The sequence below is a fragment of the Rhyacophila brunnea genome, unplaced genomic scaffold (genome assembly GCF_057557595.1).
Source record: "Rhyacophila brunnea isolate RB1 unplaced genomic scaffold, BYU_Rbru_1.0 scaffold_19, whole genome shotgun sequence".
Taxonomy (NCBI): domain Eukaryota; kingdom Metazoa; phylum Arthropoda; class Insecta; order Trichoptera; family Rhyacophilidae; genus Rhyacophila; species Rhyacophila brunnea.
Genome location: NW_028232848.1, coordinates 14,423,835 through 14,442,401, shown reverse-complemented (window position 1 = coordinate 14,442,401; position 18,567 = coordinate 14,423,835). Strand labels below are relative to the sequence as shown.

Sequence of the window (18,567 nt, the reverse complement as noted above, 5' to 3'; positions counted from 1 at the left end):
GATTTTCGGTAAAGTTTATTGAGCCGATATGACTATAATATATTCTTGAAAAATACTTATCACTGCATACTGAATAATATCACACTGTCTTCGCTAAAATGACAGAGGATCTGTATTATGTATCGATCCGTTGGCACACGGAATCTCGTATGTTGAATTTCTAAATGGATCAAAATAATTTATATATTAATATTTGTTTTTATAATTATAAGTATAATATTAAATTTCAAATTTATTTTATATGAGTTAAACATTATTACTTTTAAATTCAATATCCATTGCCCATTGAAATTTATACGACATCAATGTTTTTACCATGTTAACTGAAATAATTGAAATTTCGGCAGATGATCCTTTAATATTAAGGGCGGACGTGCTCAGCGTGGGTCAAAATGGAGTTTTTTTTCTATTTTCAAAGCATGATCCTGAACATACCGTAAACGTTGTAGATAATCTATTTATATAATTTTAAAGCCTTATTATCCTTTAGGTATATTTATTTTAAACATTTGATGACTGCATAAAGTATTTGTATTACATAAAATAGTATTCTTTTAAACCTCTCGCTCTAATGTTTTAGAATATAGTCATATTTCAGTACATAAATGTGCAGTGGTGTTAGGATGTTTTAGATTTATTAATTTTTAAACGCATTTATAAAACCATCAGTATAATTTATATCGACATTATTATAGTGAAATATTTACGATAAAAAATTATATTGATAATCTCTGTGATCCCAAATTTGACAAGAATTAGGCATTTTATTATTCAAAAAATGGGCAAGATTAACACATTTGAAGATAATTATAAAGATACTTGTTATAAGCTATGTCTTTGACCATTCAAGTGTGATAAACGTTCTCTGAATATTGATTGCTTTATAATAATTATTGACCTAAGAATAAGGCATTATTTTCTTGAAATACGCCATTTCTTTTGGCATTCCCCAGTGGTTAAGTTACAACATACGGCCGTAGCCATAAATTGACAAACTATAATTAATTGAAGTAGGGAGTAAAATGATGTTAACGCGCGTGTTTGAACATGTACCGTTAAAAAAATCGGTTAGGTAATCTAATCGACTAATCGTTAAAACTTATTTTCCATGTACATAACATAACAGACATAAATTTAATTTTAAATTTTAAACTAAATAAGCATTTAAAATACGTGTAAAAATATGCAACGATTGTATTTGTATTAGTAGCTTAATCGGTAAACCTCACCATCTTAATTGCGATGTGGGATTTGACGTTGTCAATATTTTTTTTAAATACTTATGTTTGCTTTTTAAGTTTATCCAAATTTCCCGCTACATATTATCATTGAATTGATAGTTCATTCAATAAAATGATTAATTATCATTGAAATTATGTTATCTATATTGTAATATCTGTACTGATACTATTAAAGTATTAATTGCCTTAAACACACACAAATTAATTAATGTCATTACCGAAGATGATATTCTCAAAAGCTGTTACCATATTAACATAAGCCATTTCTCCGAATTAATCCGAATCATTACTGATTTAATTTTATTACCAACCCAATTATTAATAATAATGTAACATGTTTTAATTATAAAGCCTATTGTATCGCAAAACGGAATGATATTCAAAACCAATATTCGGCATAACAATAGATTCATACTACTTGTCACCCTTACACGATAATATATCACAGCCCCTCCCCGTTCCAGCTCCCTGTACATTTAGCCCCCCTGGGGAGCTTTACACTATTATAATGGTGCGAAATTTAATAATAGGGTGTCGCTTCAACACGGATATGACAAAAATAGAATTCATTATCTTTAATAAATTTCAGCAGATAGCACACATAAAAGGTGTCTACAAAACGAAAAACAGACTAATATAATACTGGAATAACCTGGGAAAGAAAGAATTAATGAGAAAACCCATATGATTATGAGGTGACGTAGAAAGATGTGGAAATTGCGAAGGGTTTATAAAGCATTGTTTAATGCACATACAAGCAAATGACCCCTCACTCCCTATTATAGTATCTAAGTATGGAACAGTTTGCCCTTTATTATCTCGGAAAGTAAATCAATGGTATTTTTTTATTTTTCTATTTGTAAACAAACCCTCTAGTACCTTTCTGACCAACCTGTGTGCCCTACCCGCCACGCAATCTGTTGCAAGCTTTACAGTATTGGATAGCATTTTATTTTAATTGAGCTGTCATCCGAAAAATTGACGCACCCTAATTGGCCGGCTTATATGTGCTTGGTGCCTAAGACTGACAAACAATTAGAAAGTTAAGCGCTATGAATAACCAAATGCTCCACACGTAAGAAAGAAAATGAAGAAGACGATTGTCTTTTTCCTGCGATCAAAAAAAATAGAACATTTTTTATGACAATTATTTCACTGTGAATAGGCTTATCTCGTTGTTTATTTAAGCTCGCAGTTTTCAAAACTATGCTAAAGTAGCTCTTAGGATATTATCACCATAATCGGTGGTTTAGCTTATCTCCCCTATTCCTGAGCTAGTGCACTCCAGATGTCTGTAGTAGCGTCATTGTTAACACCGTCCAACCACCAGAGTCTGGGCCTGCCAGTTGATTTCCGACTGTTCGGTCTGGTATCCTTGATGACCTTCATCGGTTAGGCACTATCTCTTCTTGCTCCATGGTCCACCTTGAATACGTCGAACATATATTTATCAATCTTGGTAAGAGAACAACACTCCGGCTTGTTAGTCAATATTGGTCATCAAGACAAAACTTTTTTTAAACGTATGTTGACAATATCCTTATAAATGTTTCATTTACTTAATCATTATGAAACTATTTGAATTGGGTACCTATTTACAATATATTTTGTTTTATTATAATTACTAAATAATTTAATCGTACTTGATGTTTTTATGAACATATTTTATAAAACATGAGCAATTTCATGCCAAAAATGTTAGAGCCATTTATCGCAGAAATACTTATTATTAAGGTTTTTTTGTTTTGTTTTTTTTCATAGAGTAGAATATACAATCTTAGTTTTCTTTACAATATTATAGATACTTGTTGTAGACCGTTCGGATTTTTCAGATTTTACAAATAGCCTTAAAGTACTAATATTTTATTAATAATTATTTTTGAAATTTTTTTGTTATCTACCCTCATCCCCCTGTTTCATATACAATGCAATGGACGAATCAATGCAATCAAATGTAGATTTACGCCGCCGATATAAACGAATTTTCCTTTTATTTATTTACTCTTTTCCTTTTAATAATATCTCAACTAGTATTTTCAATGCATGCTCGCCTATCACTCTCTTAAAATTTGCATGTCACTTCTGTTTTTAAATCACTTTCTCCGCTATCACGTGGTAAAGTTTGAAATAATATATTATATATCCACGAAAACATAAAGTTCTATGTACCCATCATTTACATGCGTGGTCGCAGCCTATGACCTCTTTTGGATGAAAACTGTTTCCTCATATCAGGCTTATCAGGAATCAAATAGCGAGGGCTGTGAGGTTGGTCAATGCGTTTCCTAGAGACATACACATGTTTAGTGATGCGCCATGTATTTTGTTTTTTTTTAATTCTATTTTATCATTTAATTTTTTTTATTATTATAATTTTGTTTAGTTTTATTAATACTGCGTCTACAGAATTCCTGTCACCCATCACTCTTATTGCATTTTCTCATGTCCTATCAGTATTCCGTAGTTCCGCCATTTATCCACCAGGATGCTAGAATTCGGTTAGCTTCGGCAACAGGCAAGCTAGGTATAAGATCTTTTAAAGCATCTACAGCACATGGCAAACCAGTTCCAACGTCGTCTCTTCACTCTAAGCATAATAAAAAAAACTGCATTGTTCACTCTGTTATCTATTCATTGATATTAAAGTTTACCACCGTATACCCAGTATCATAAATCCTTGTAACTAAACTGGAAAAAAGAATGTTCTAAAATGTGTACGGAAAGGGAAAAGTTGCTCAAGTCGGTTCAACCATCTGTTGGGCCCATCGGACCGTCTGACCTATCTTCCACAAAAGACAATTTTGTTGCCTTAAAAAAAATTCGGCGTCATATTGCCAACATTAAGATCTCTTCACTTGGATTGTTCGGTAGTTTTGTATTAGCTTTTGTTACTTACTACAATTTTTAATTTTGTTTCTACGTGCTTCTCTTTTGCCTTCTCTTGCTCTGCTCTTGACTTCAATCTTGGGTAACTACTTCTGAGACATTCCAATTCATAAAAAAATGACGTTTCACATAAAACGTAGGGTCCCGTGATACGCTTGATTAAGACCGGGCGTGGTTTTGTGGAGCCATGAACTTCAACGTAGCTGAATCCACACTCTGAATCAAACACACATAGTGATGTCATATAATTCACCCAAATACGCGCCCATTGCTTAGGAAACGAGCACTCTGGTGTTACATTATCACGGGGAAAATAATTATAATAATATGTAAATATAATAAACAAATAATATTCTATTAGTTAAAAGTAATTTTAATATTACTGTGTATGTACCTACCATTAATATATCGTTTAATTTTGCAGTTAAAATTTGTTAATGTTTGCCAATTTGAAAACTAAGCCCCATTAACCCGACTATAATAACTAGGTATTAAGAAAACCAAATAAAATATGAATATTTAACCTATCTTTGAGTTCTCGTTTTATTTTGCATGATAATACAAATTATAGCAGGATTAAAACCGTTTGCCCTGCTAATGAATTGTGTAAACTGTGTACTATTACTTTTAATGAAGGACTTTCAAAAATGTACAGAATCTAGAAACATAAGGTGGCACATGATCCGTATCGCGTATTATTATACCTATTCTTTTTATGTTATTATAGTATTACCTGATCTCCAAAATAGTTTAGAAAAGCTGTACCTACTTGAAAGAGTTATGATGTTTTGAACATTCAAATATATCGTCACTGTTCAGGCAGAAGACACTAATTCGAAAAAAATACATATTGAGTTAGTTATACCAAAATGTTCCTTTTTTCATACTTGACCGTCTTGAAACCTTCTTAATTAATAAAGTCTTTATTTTAAAGTCATCCTTTTTACGATTACTTAAACTCACATGATAGACCATTTCAAACATTTTAGCAACTTCAAAGTCAAATTACTCAAAACTAGTATTCTCCAGTTAGTGTATTCTGCCAGAACACAGACGATATATGGTATTTCAGCTACATCTTGCGTTGTTATTCTCTTATATACGTATAATACTTTTGACCTCTCACTATGTGGCTGAGTTGCTAATGCTTTCTAGTTTTAATACTAAATAATCTCTTTTAAGTCTTTCAGTGCTAAAGACAAGCTAGGCGCATAACCATTAGTTGGCCATTATATATAAGTAGCATGATATTTAAATGTGATAGGTAATTAATTAGTAATTATCTGCTCATCAGTGAATGTGTTAATTAATACTAAACTCTCGGTCATTTTTCAATCGTTTTTGGATGTTACTATTTATTAATCATACTCTCAATCCAGTGGTTCCATTATTACGCAAACATTTAATTTATTAACGAACACACTTATAGGCTTAAAAATATAAAATGTATATTTATGTGGAGGTCTACAACCCCAGGCCATGTCAGCGCAATTGCGACAATACGGTGATCAGCGAGTTACCTACGCAAATGTGTAACATCACCTCAGCTACGGTCAGCACATTCTGCAAGGGTGACATACTTCTATGAGGGTCAAACAACAAAGCCTGGCTAGCAAAACGCCGTGAAGTTGCAACGGTGCATCGGTCAGCATATTGCCAATAGTGACTTACGTCAATAATAGATTGCCTAATTGATCGAATATGCATTTATATAAATTAATAACGAGTCATAATTCATGGAATATCGTATTTAATCTCAGTATCTCAGTAGCAGTACACTCTATCATTGTGCCTCGGACTGAGTCAATCTCACCGAGTGACACTCGATCGTTTACTATCTGAATTAACTGAAATACGCGGTGTTTCTTGGTGGTAATTTATATTGTGTAAAGAATACTAAAATGCTCTAAGACAGTTAACTTAAAAAGAAAATCAATGACGCCCACGTATTTTCCATTACTATTTGAAGACAGTATGATTAATAAAAAAACTTTTATTAAGAAAGTTATATGAGTAATCTTGGTCTAAATAGTTTAGGTTCAAAAGTTCTTAATAGAATTATGGTCACCTAAAATCAACACAAACTGTAATAAATTTCAGTTATATGGTAATAATTCATATAACATCAAACTAAAAAACTTTAATTTCAGAAGTTTAGCTTAATAACTATATTTGAAATTGTTTGTCAACAGAAATCATCCTTTCCTTACAACAATAAACTTAAATATAATAAAAGTAAAACTGAACATTTAAATCTTTTAAAATACGAAAACACAAAGGAAAGGAATCCATTACTTCATCCCTATTTCAAGCCGTAAGAATAAGGCTTGCAAAAATAATTATCAATCAATCCTCACCTCTACAATAACCCTAAATTTCATATGCCACATCTGGAGTATAATACATGTTCACAAACATAAATGGGGCAATTTATTATGCACATCAGCCTGTTTCGATCGCGAACTAACCCTCCCCAAATAAAAATACTGCCAGTGCAATTTTGCGATCTAATTTATATCCCGGTAGTAGGTACATTGTTTTATTTACACCCTCCAACCTCCCCCGAGCCATCAAAAAAGAGCTTTGCTGCTTATTATGTTTTCGTCGGATGCATTTTGTTATATTATGTATCTACAACTAATATTAATTTCGTCATTGAAATATATTAATATACGATACGGTAATATTCTAATTGGGAGATATCTTAAATTTAATACCTATTGTAATAATAATGATTTAGTAGTAGATTTAAGAATAATATATTTTAACAAACATGTGGGATTTCTTGTATAGTGAAATACGTGTGAACACTTTTTATAATATGTTTATTGAAGTTTACGAACGATTGCTTTCGAATGCGGGACGACTTGGGGCTGTATTATTGACAGTTCCAAGGCCTGTCATGGACTGCCCAAGACTTAGGTTGCTTCGCTCAAAGTGAGCTCTGACTGAGTTTACTTTAATGCAAAGTGCCAGGGTGAGAAAAGCACAAGAAATTACGAAAAAAATGAAGTTACGTTGTGTAATATAGCAAAGAAAACGAAGCTAATCACACGGACAGAAAAAAAATTTGTGAAGAGATCCTCGCGCCCGAAGTAAAACGCCGCAATTTTTTTAAAAGGAAGATAGTTGGCCTTAGTAGCAACCAAGTCGGACGGGCCGATGGGTCCAACAGCTGGACATACTCAGACATTCCCAGAGGATGTGGTTGGCATCCTGTATTTCCAGTGGCGGCTCGACGACTTTCTAGGTGGTGGGGTTAAGCTATTAATTATTATCAAATATACATACCTACCTACATTCTCATATTATTATACATTAAGTTATAATAATATATGATTTTATTAAAGAGGAAATGAGTAATTTTTCAGAAAAAATAATAATATGATCATGTGAGTCGTTACTTAATCACATCTAACAATCGTGCTTAAAAATATTAGCTTCGTTAATAATAATAAGTATTATTATAAATTTACCATAATCAATTTAAACAACACACAACGAGCGTTTTTACTAACATATGGGGTCATTTGATTCGGTCCCGAGTATGCATATGTAACGCTAATGCATTCACATACTTTGTAGAAAGAGATTTGTACCGCAGCGACGTGATGGGACTGAGTGACCCCGATCAGCAAAAAATAGACGCCATAGCTTTCTTAATTTGTACATAGGTGTCACTGTGAAATAGGGCGTATTTAATTTAATAAGTTATTTTAATACCGTGTTAATCACATAATTTACAATTATTGCTTTATTTATTTGCATAATAATAATAAATATCTCTCTAAAATTGTGACAGGTTTAGATAGATGAAATAAATTAAATAATTTATTTAATCATTTAATTATTATAAAAATATCGGAAGTTTTTTTACGCATTTTCGACATGATAACGATGTGGGGATGGTCCCTATGAACCCTTAAGGGATAGCCGCCCATGTGTATTTCCCCTCCGCATGGACATGTCGGACGGCTTGCAAGTCCAAGCTGAAAGAGCCTCCCAGCGAAACCACCGTGTCTAGTCACAAAATAAAACTCTGTTTGCTTTCGTTCGTCGTCAACGCCGTATGCGTTTTGATAACTTACAGTCGGATAGCGCGGTTCTCGTCACACGAAAGACTCTATTTAATCCTCCAATTTTTAGAATAATTAATTATTATAAAATTTACTTTCCTGCAGCATATTCTTTTTAAATAAATACATTTACTTTCCAAGATCTGTTGATTGTTTGATTTACACACTTATTTACTACTTATACTTTACTTATAAGAAAGAGTTAAAAGCCTAATTTATTTTCATATAGCAGTATTATTTAGTTTTCCATATAAAATGAATACAAGCAATCTAAGTTCATAGTAGATATACACAGATACTGAAAAGAGATACGTGGTACCAGCGTATGCTCTCTTATGGTGGTCTTTTAAATCCGGCGACCGCAACATATGACAGCGACAGTCGACACTGTTGCTTCGATATATTATACGAGTATAATATCGCATATAGCATAATATGTAATAAATTTCTACAATAGTAGTAATTGTAGTCGCACGATCGCCGACTTCAAAAGACCAGCTTTACAAATTCCTTTATAACCTAGTTGCGGTACGACAAATGATCTCAATGCTAATTATGATACTAAGTACTAATCATTGTTAATACAAAATTAACTGTTTATAATAAAAAATATTCTTGTTATACAATGATAAATAGTAAGACGTCAATTTATTAACAAAAAATCATATTTTTTTTGTATTTTACTGTAAACACTTTATCGCATAGCATTTACAAGCACTACGATCATAAAACGCAATTTCTCGCCAAGATCTGAATAATTATAAAGTAACGTATGCTTCAATTACATTATGATGCACGTCGCGTACTGTCACGCTGTCATGTCGACAAATTTAGTCTATGATTTCGTCAATTTGCAGAATGTATAATCAATCAACTGTATATTCAATGATAGAGAGTGCCAACTCTAATCGATTAGTTTTTTGATTTATTATTCATAAGCCATGCCAATTTCAATTAATTTTAACAACTTCCACGTGTGCGTGTATTAAAATTGCTTAATAGTATAGATAATATTTGGAACAAAACCCTTGCCGACCAACTTGCAGAAAATCTTGCAGACCATAGATAATAGATAACATTCTTATAGAAAATACATAGTGCCAACCGCTAAAAATAAAAAACACGCGATTTTGACATGAATCGAAAATGTGTAGTCATGTAGAAAATGAACGTTAAAACGTTCATTGAGTCATGTTGGTATCGATGCAGTGCAGTACGTATGAGGTGACCTCATTGTTGTTCTGGTGATTTCGGCAGATTTTGGTAACTAACAATGTTCGTTTAAAGGTTCAAAATGGGGTCTAGGACGATTTGGCACCGGACAACTGGACGCCACGGAATTCGAAAATAAATAGACGTTAGGTACTTATAGGTACTTAAAAAAAAATATTCAATATTATTATTTATACTTTAATAATTATGTTATAATTTAATAGTTGGTAAGAATGTAAATATGCAGACTTCGTGCATAAAAAAAACACGCAATTTTTTCATTAAGTTGGTATATGAGTAAGCGGTTAAAAAAATCATGTCACACTTATCATATCAGAAGATATTTGATTGTAATAAATACACTATAAAATAATATGTAGATGCATGTACATACATTCATTAGGTACTAAATTGATAAATAATATTTAAAAAAATTGTAAATCGACACAAACTGATGGAAGAAATGAGAGAGCATGTTTAAGTTCTAACAAAAAAAGAGTTTTTTTATTTAATACTAGCTGACCCGGCGAACTTCGTACCGCCTCAGAATCAATATACCTACTTGTGTTAACTTATTAGCTGAATTATATTCAGTTTTTATAATAAGTTAAAATGAATAAGTTCAATAAATGTGCAAAAATCAAATCAAAATGAAAAGTATTTTAATAACATTAAACTGTACACACTGTACACCCACGATGACCGCGTAGATCAAGCGCCTGTCTATAGTGTCGAGGGTCCCAGGTTTGAATCCTGTGTCTGGCAAGTTCACATATTGTTTTTCAATTTGTGCATTAGTCAGAGTATTGTCCTTATACGTTGAGCAAGTGGCTGACATCCATTTTTCGTAAAAATAAAATCTGTTAATACAAACCTCCACTTCGTGGAGGCCCATATGATCCTATTAGAATCGGACATGGTCAAAAGAAAAAAAAAGAATGTAATTCACGTGACAGCAAGGCTTTGTTGAAGCGAATCGAAATGATTCGCGTAGCATTGTTGCACTACTTTCTATTAAACTATTTGCTGGATGGGTTGCACTCAGGTCGATTCCCTTCATTGAAGCACCTTGTGATATACGACATTTTTTGTTTTGTTGTCAGGTGCGAAAACAAATAAAGCAGATGGTTTGCTGACACATGAATATTTTACGTACAATTGACCGTGAGAGAAACATTCATTTTATAGATTCAAGCCAAAAACACTCAAGGATTGGCCTTGTAATTTGTTGATCGTCAAGCCGAATGCAAGACAAATTGGAAATTGAATTCGTTTAAGCTCGAATGGCATATCGGTTAGGATCATCGAAATTCTCGGAATGAGAACTTCCTCACCTTTGAGCATTCCTTTGATTATCGTCACGTGAATCAAATTGCCCATGAGTTTTCTCACCACCAAACGCGTTCCATTACATAGTTTTGGTTGGTTCAGATTCCAAAGCATGATGACTACCGAGCCAACCCTCAGTTGTAAATTGTGCGGTGGCAAACCAATCAGATCAAATGAGTTTAAAAATTCAGTTGGACAGTTGGTTGCTTCGTTTTCGTTTGTTACACAGTCGATAGATATGAAGGAATGCAGTGGACCAACGATTTGATTTTGAATTGTGAATATTAAGTGATCCACATCTTTGTTCTTTGCTGCAAAAATGCTCGTTCACTCAACCAATTGTGATTTTTGTGGTTAACAATGATATTCGGTAACACTTTGTTGATGAGTTCGTCCATAGTTGAGACTAAATTGCAAAAATTCAGCGGAAACGAAATCAATCCGTTCGATTCATCGACAGGAACACGGCCGTTACCAATAGTCAGCAATTGCTTGGAGAAATCTTCGGCAGATGGATCGTTTAGCAATGCAATTCGCATGTTTGTCGTCAGCTGAAGTTTCTTCACATAGCGCCATAGAGTCGATGATTTGAGGCAAGCATTTATTTCATCGGCAGCGGCCGATCTTGGAATGACTGGTAGTGTTTGGCGGAAATCGCCAGATAGTAGAATCATTGCGCCTCCAAAACTTCTTGAGTCGTTACGCAGATTCTTAATAGTTCGATTAAGTGCTTTCAATGCGCGTTTGTGCGCCATTGTGCATTCATGCCAGGTGATGATTTTACTTGCTAACAAACTCGGCCATTACTGAGTATTTCGCAATGTTGCATGTCGGTTTTTCAGTCGTTTGCAGGTTTAAGGGCAATTTCAACGTGGCCGCTATCCCAGAAGAAGCATTTGCTACCTACAGCATTTTTAGATCTTGCACTCACAGTATCCAAAATTAATGACATGAGGAATGTCTTCATACTTCCACCGGGCGCCTCGAGGAAAAATAAGCCACCCACAGAAAAGAAAATAAATAGAACTCTAATCTCCTATCCTGCAAACGGTTCAAAGTGAAGCAGGATTTTAGAAGTGTGAGTAAATGTGTAGACGCACAAAAAATGACCTTCACAGCAAACACAGAGCCGCATTATTGACTTACTTTTCATTAGAAAGATTTAATACGAAACGTATTTTAAATACTTACATATTACTAATATTAGTGTTTTAACGCGTTTTTTAAATTAACATACATACTTATTAATTTCACACACAATTAGTTAGGAAAATACTTTCTAGAAATTGAAAAAAGGATATTAATTGGTTTTTGTAGAAAGTATATTTATATGAAATGAATGAACATAAATAACACATTGTACAGAATAATTATGAAAAATATTAAATATAATTATAAAAATCCCATTCAACTTATACGTCACATAATATATAAGGTTAGGTAATAACAAGGTACAGCAATATTTACATACAACAGGTAATTCTAAATAGGTATAACATTAATAGCATTTATAATAATATATTAACAGAAAGTATACGTTTTTGTCTTATACCTAACTTACTGTCATCCATCAAATACACATTTTATTAATGGTGTGGGTTGAAAAAATCAATCTAATAAACAAAAATGTTGTGACCCATGTAGGGCTTCCAATTATTATTAACCTGAGGAAAATTACTTACTCTCCGGTTAGCAGTTAGGTTGCTTATTTAATATTTTTATAGAAACAAAATTATTTACGGGCAAGAAAATACGTGTACCTACTCAATTTAGGGGATTAAGCAAAAAACCCAATGCAGTTGTCGATATTCCACAGATTTGCCGTGGGATATCTGAGCCACGCATAATCCTTAAAGACCGCCGCGCTATTATTTATTCTATGGAATTTGACTAACACTATATCAATAACAATAAAAGTAAGCCATTTAAAGGGTAAGTAAGTAATAAAGCAATTTAGGCAGGCGATTTTTTACTTGAGCGTAAGACTGAATTGTTGATTATTTGTGAAAACGCGACGTTTATGAAAAAGCTTTCACACGCTATTTTCGCTGTTTGTCTCTTTAGTTGTTCATATACCTACTAATAATTTTACCCGGTTTTCGGTTAGTTTACATATCCGTGGTTACCCGGTTAGCAGGTTTCAGTGAAAACAGGGTTGAAAGCTCTAGATCTATTTACACGCTATTCAATTTTCGTATACAAATATGAAAAACGACGGTACGAACATAAATAAGAAAATATTATACACGATTTATTCAATCGAGATGGGTTTCCAAAACAAAGTACCTATTTGGAATGATAAAAAGATCATGGCTATGTCAAATTGCCGATGGAGATTAGGTATGTCGACGTAGTTTTAAAATTTGGAATAATATAGCTAGCCATGTGTTTGTTTTTTTTAATTCATAATCGGCGGCTCTCGTGGTGCAGTGCGTAAGGCACTGGCCTTCCATCCCTGATGATGAGTTCCAAGTCCAAGTCGTACGCCGTACTTGGTCCCGTGGAAATCTGTCATGCCAAAAGTCAATAGTATAATAACATTAATTATTCACAAAATATTTGAAATCGTTAAACTTTGTAATATGTAATTAGTGTGTTTATCTCTTCATTGTATGATTAAAATGAATATTGACAGTAAATAAATGCACATTTACTTATGTATATTGCATATGCAACTGTATAAATCATTATGATAAACGAAAACAGTTATAATTGATTATAATAAATATTATCTAATATTCCCTGTCTGAAATGCGGTCCTGTTATTCAAACAAAACACACGTATTATGTGCATACAATGGTATGCGTTCCACTTTCCAAATACATGTAATATTTTTTGTGCGTACGTCAAATACCATGCGTAAAATAAATTTTAATTCATGTTAAGATATTGACATATATATTCAAAATAAAAATAAAAATATGCTTTCTTGTGAAATATAGTTGCGCTATTTGTTTTATTTTTCATAATTGTATCGCTACTACAATCTTTTACTGAACATATTGCCATTTTCAATTTTAAATGAACATAAAACCGAGAGCACTGAGAGCAGTTGTCAGGCCGACGCACAAGTTTAGAGTGACGTTTTCTGAACACGCGGTTTAGGTTTACCTTACTCGAGATCGGTTGCTTGCGTAGCCTTACCGGTTGGGTATTTCAGTTCCCATTATTTCTGAGTTCCCTGAAGCCACCATTTCCATCATTAATTGCCTTCATTATTGTATCGTACACTTCTTTCTGTTGGGGGTTCAACAGTGGTACATTCGTTTGAACTGATTGGTTCAATGCATCTCAATCATAATATTCACATTCATGTTCCAATTCTCGATTGAAAGCGTCGTACATTCCACGATGTGGCGTTGGCATTCCTAACTTGACTAACAAACTGCCGCACATGAGGTAACACATGTCTTCGATTAGACGCAATGCCTGGTTATGTATCTCCTCATTCACCTCAAGATTGGGATTCCCTGAACTGACACGAATTCGATGTAAAATGTCTTCTGACATGTCATCCTTGTATTTGTTCTACAGTTCAGGTGGATTCGATGGAAGCATGTCAAAATCATGATAGTAAATATAGTGCGTCTCTGACTTATAGATGCAGAAACAATTGCTTCAGCGATTTTCATATCGCAATGAGTATCGTTTTCAAGCAAATTGAGCTGTTGACATGAAGCACGAAATGTTGGGCACACCACACCATTGACAGTTAGACATTTTGACTATCATTCTTTCTTTTGTTTGTTTGTTTCTTTTTTATTGTTTCTGTCATGTATCACAGATGGCGTTGTATATGGATTTAAATTTTTTGTGATTTTCTTTTATTTTAGAATGCGCGAATGGTTCATTGTTCAAAATGTCGAAATGTATGAGAAAATTAATTTTATTCATAATTTTCTTTTCTGTGAATTTTCCGATGTTTTAATAGTTATTCTGCTATTAGGGGCTGAGACAAATCGAACAAATCAAAGATCGTAAAAATCGGTCCAGCCGTTCTCAATCCGCGATAAAGAATACATTATGTTAAGAGTAAAATGAATTCAAACTTCTAAGTAGTAGATAGAAACTGATTAAAATACCTCGTCTACACGTGTCTACTACAGTGCGGCGTCCAACTGTCCGGATGCCAGTCGTCCCGTTCCCTTCAAAATGTGCTAAGGGATGAGAAACACCAAGAAAACAACATTACATTCTTTTTTCCCGTAGCAGCAGCTTACTGCGAAGTCACTTGATAGTACGCGATGAGCATCATAATATATTTGACGCTTTAGAGTTTAAAAAAAAAAACATTAAATCAACATTTTTATATACTTACCTACTATATATTTTTATGCATATTAAGGGGGGACATGCTCGTCGAAGGTCAAAATTGAGTTTTTATTGTATTTTCAAACCATGATCCTGGACATTTCTTAAACGTTATAGATAATCTATTTATATAATTTTGAAGCCTTATTATCCTTTATAGTTATTTTAAACATTTAATGACTGCACAAAGTATTTTTGATACATTAAATAGTATTCTTTTAAACCTCTCGCTCTAATGTTTTAGAATATAGTCATATTTCGGTACATAACTGTGCAGTGGTGTTAAGATTTTTTACATTTATTAATTTTTAAACGCATTTATAAAACCAATAGTATAATTTATTACGAGATAATTTTTGTAAAATATTCACGATAAAAAATTATATTGATAATCTCTGTGATCCCAAATTTGACAAGAATTAGGCATTTTATTATTCAAAAAATCGGCATGATTAACACATTTGAAGATAATTCTAAAGATAATTATTATAAACTATGTTTTTGACCATTCAATTGTGATAAACATCTTATGAATCAATGAAAGCAATCATTATTCATAAGATGTTTATCACACTTGAATGTTCAAAGACATAACTTATAATAAGTATCTTTAGAATCATCTTCAAATTTGTTAATCTTGCCGATTTTTTGAATAATAAAATGCCTAATTCTTGTCAAATTTGGGATCACAGAGATTATCAATATAATTTTTTATCGTGAATATTTTACAAAAATTATCTCGTAATAAATTATACTAATGGTTTTATAAATGCGTTTAAACATTAATAAATTAATGTAAAAAATCTTAACACCACTGCACAGTTATGTACCAAAATATGACTATATTCTAAAACATTAGAGCGAGAGGTTTGAAAGAATACTATTTTATGTAACAAAAATACTTTATGCAGTCATCAAATGTTTAAAATAAATATACCTAAAGGATAAGAAGGCTTCATAATTATATAAAAAGATTATCTACAATGTTTAAGGAGTGTCCAGGATCATGGTTTGAAAATACAATAAAAACTCAATTTTGACGCAAGCGCAATTGATAGCTTTTTTTCATCAGTAGCTAAGCACTGTGGTAATTTTTTGTGATATAATTAACTTCTTACCTACCCTTTTAAGTCTCAATATTTGATTTGCTATAAGTATATAAATATAGGCATTTTTTAGTGTAAAATATACCTAAACAATATTTTCTAAAACATTTTTCATACACCATATTACATATGATAAAACGTGTATTTCTAGAATAATACTTTTAAAAGAAGTAATATTTTCTGATACATTATTCAATAAATTATGTTAAAGTTCTCAATCTAATGAGAAAGGACCGAGAAGTTCTGTCTAGTATCAAAACCTGGAAACTAAATTACCTCGGTCACATTATAAGAGGTTATGTCATCTGCATAAAAAGAATGTTGATTTTTGTGGTATCTTTTCAAATCATGATTTCAAAACTGGTTTTTGAGGGGGTCGATGTCATTTATACTGCGATTATTGCCCAAAAATAGTAGACTTTTTTAAACTTTTTATGCGAGTTTGAAACAGCGCGAGGGGAATATCGTTTCAAATTACAGGATGCTTTCTCATTTTCTTCTTATTTATTTCCGTATCCAACGCGAGAAACAAAGACTTCCCTCCCCGCAAAAGCCTTCAGAAGGCTTACTTTTTTACCATTCCACATGTCTTCACTGCTCCCTTAAGCCTCTTTCCCAAAATATATATCTTTCAGGTCAGCGGCCTTAAACTGGTGACCCACGCACCGCAATTTACGGCTAGGAATGTCATTAAAGTCGAGTTATATTTTATTTCTCTATACGCGCTCACAGACGGAGCATATGACTATCACGTTATCTATAATAGTAGTCAGAGGTATCGTAAAACTTTCCGTCTGCACAGATGTTACCTATGTCTGCCAGTTTTAGACAAGATATAACACTAAAATTCCACATATTGATAAATCTGAATACAAAAACAATAACAATAAGAATATTAAAAAAATATATAAGTACATATTTACAACTTACTTAGCTACATACCAATGCACAAGTTTTTTTTCGAGAATAGGTAATACGATGATGGACGGAAATCAAACTTTAAAAACATATCGGATATAAATTTAATTGGCCGGAATCCAAATGATGCGTGTACGAGTTTTGACGTCGTATTCTTTTAAAAGATTTTATATTGATATGTCATCAATGCGAATTCAATGATCCAGTAAAACTTACCCAAAGACATAAATAAATACACTGAAAGGCTGCCCAAAGTTATGCTAGATTTACGAATGATTCTGTGGAATTACGTGGTAGTGAAAAACACGGAACCAATAAGAATTTAAAAAAAGTCTTCATCTAGCAGTGTAAAGAAACATACCGATGATGATACAAATAATCAATTATAGGATTGTTTGATTTATTTTAGCAATACCTATAAGTCGAAAAAAACGAGATAATAGCTGAATGCTAACATTAATTTATCGAATTCTGCTAAAACCATTTAACTTACCAAAAATGTATAAATTATTTTTATATGTAAAATTTAATGAGCTTTATTTAATTTTATGATAAATTTCTGTAGAGAAATTGGTTATTGAAATATTACTTAAAAACTATTGACAATAATTGCCATTTTACCAAGATGGCGTTGATTTCTAGTACTACTAGGATGCAGTTGGCTCAATTAGTAAACCACATTAGCCGGAATCCAATTCGAGTTCCGCTTGGCACGTATTTATTTTTTAATTTGATTGATAATCTGTCTAGGTATGCAATTATTTTCTATCTGGGAAGATAACTGCATAGTGACTTTGACTTACACAAATGCTGACTTATTCTCATTTGACATGCAGCAAATATAGTATAGGTAATATGTGTAAAATATTCAGGCAATATTATTCGCTGTATATAAAACGGGGCTATAGTTCGCGGAATTTTTACTATAAGTAGAATGCCCGCACGCATAAGTTGTATGCCACTGCTTTAGTTTATGTATATAATCTCAACAGTCTCTTTTGAGAAAAATGAAAATACGTTTGTGAACTAAATCTTCCTAATGCTTTTGAATACAAAGGAAAGTATTTCGGGAGGAAACTTTCGAGATATTGTCCGTTATCTAATATAATTGAATGTATTGTTGGCGCGGTGAAGGAAAAACTTTTTTTCCACCTTGGTATTTATTTATTACTGTGGAGCATTTATCTTTCGCATTGTTTTGTCAATCGCTACAAAAGCCGTTTTTCACATAACCTAATGAGCTATTTAGAATGATTATATAATATCAATTATTTGCAATTAAACCCAATAGGTATTTATTCGTCTTGAATTATCTGTAATGCATGAGAGAAATATATGAAAATCTGTTAGAGAGCGATACACGTAAACGTAAATTCTAATTTAGAAAAAAAAAATATAAAAATAATGGAACCGTTTATGTTAATCTGGTCGAAAATTAATAATTTGAGGTATCTTTGTACGCTGAGCTTTAACAATTTGTAGACTTT

The 18,567-nt window shown here is 32.5% G+C and overlaps 1 protein-coding gene across 1 annotated transcript in view; it reads left to right on the top strand.

The window, feature by feature from the left end:
* Window positions 1-2,529: 2,529 nt before the first annotated feature.
* The window catches only part of LOC147072771 (lachesin-like), a 197,311-nt gene continuing 181,273 nt past the window's right edge, over window positions 2,530-18,567 (top strand). The window contains exon 1 of the mRNA XM_085945705.1: window positions 2,530-2,632. Coding sequence (XP_085801831.1) covers window positions 2,530-2,632 — 103 coding nt within the window. The remainder of the gene's footprint in view (window positions 2,633-18,567) is intronic.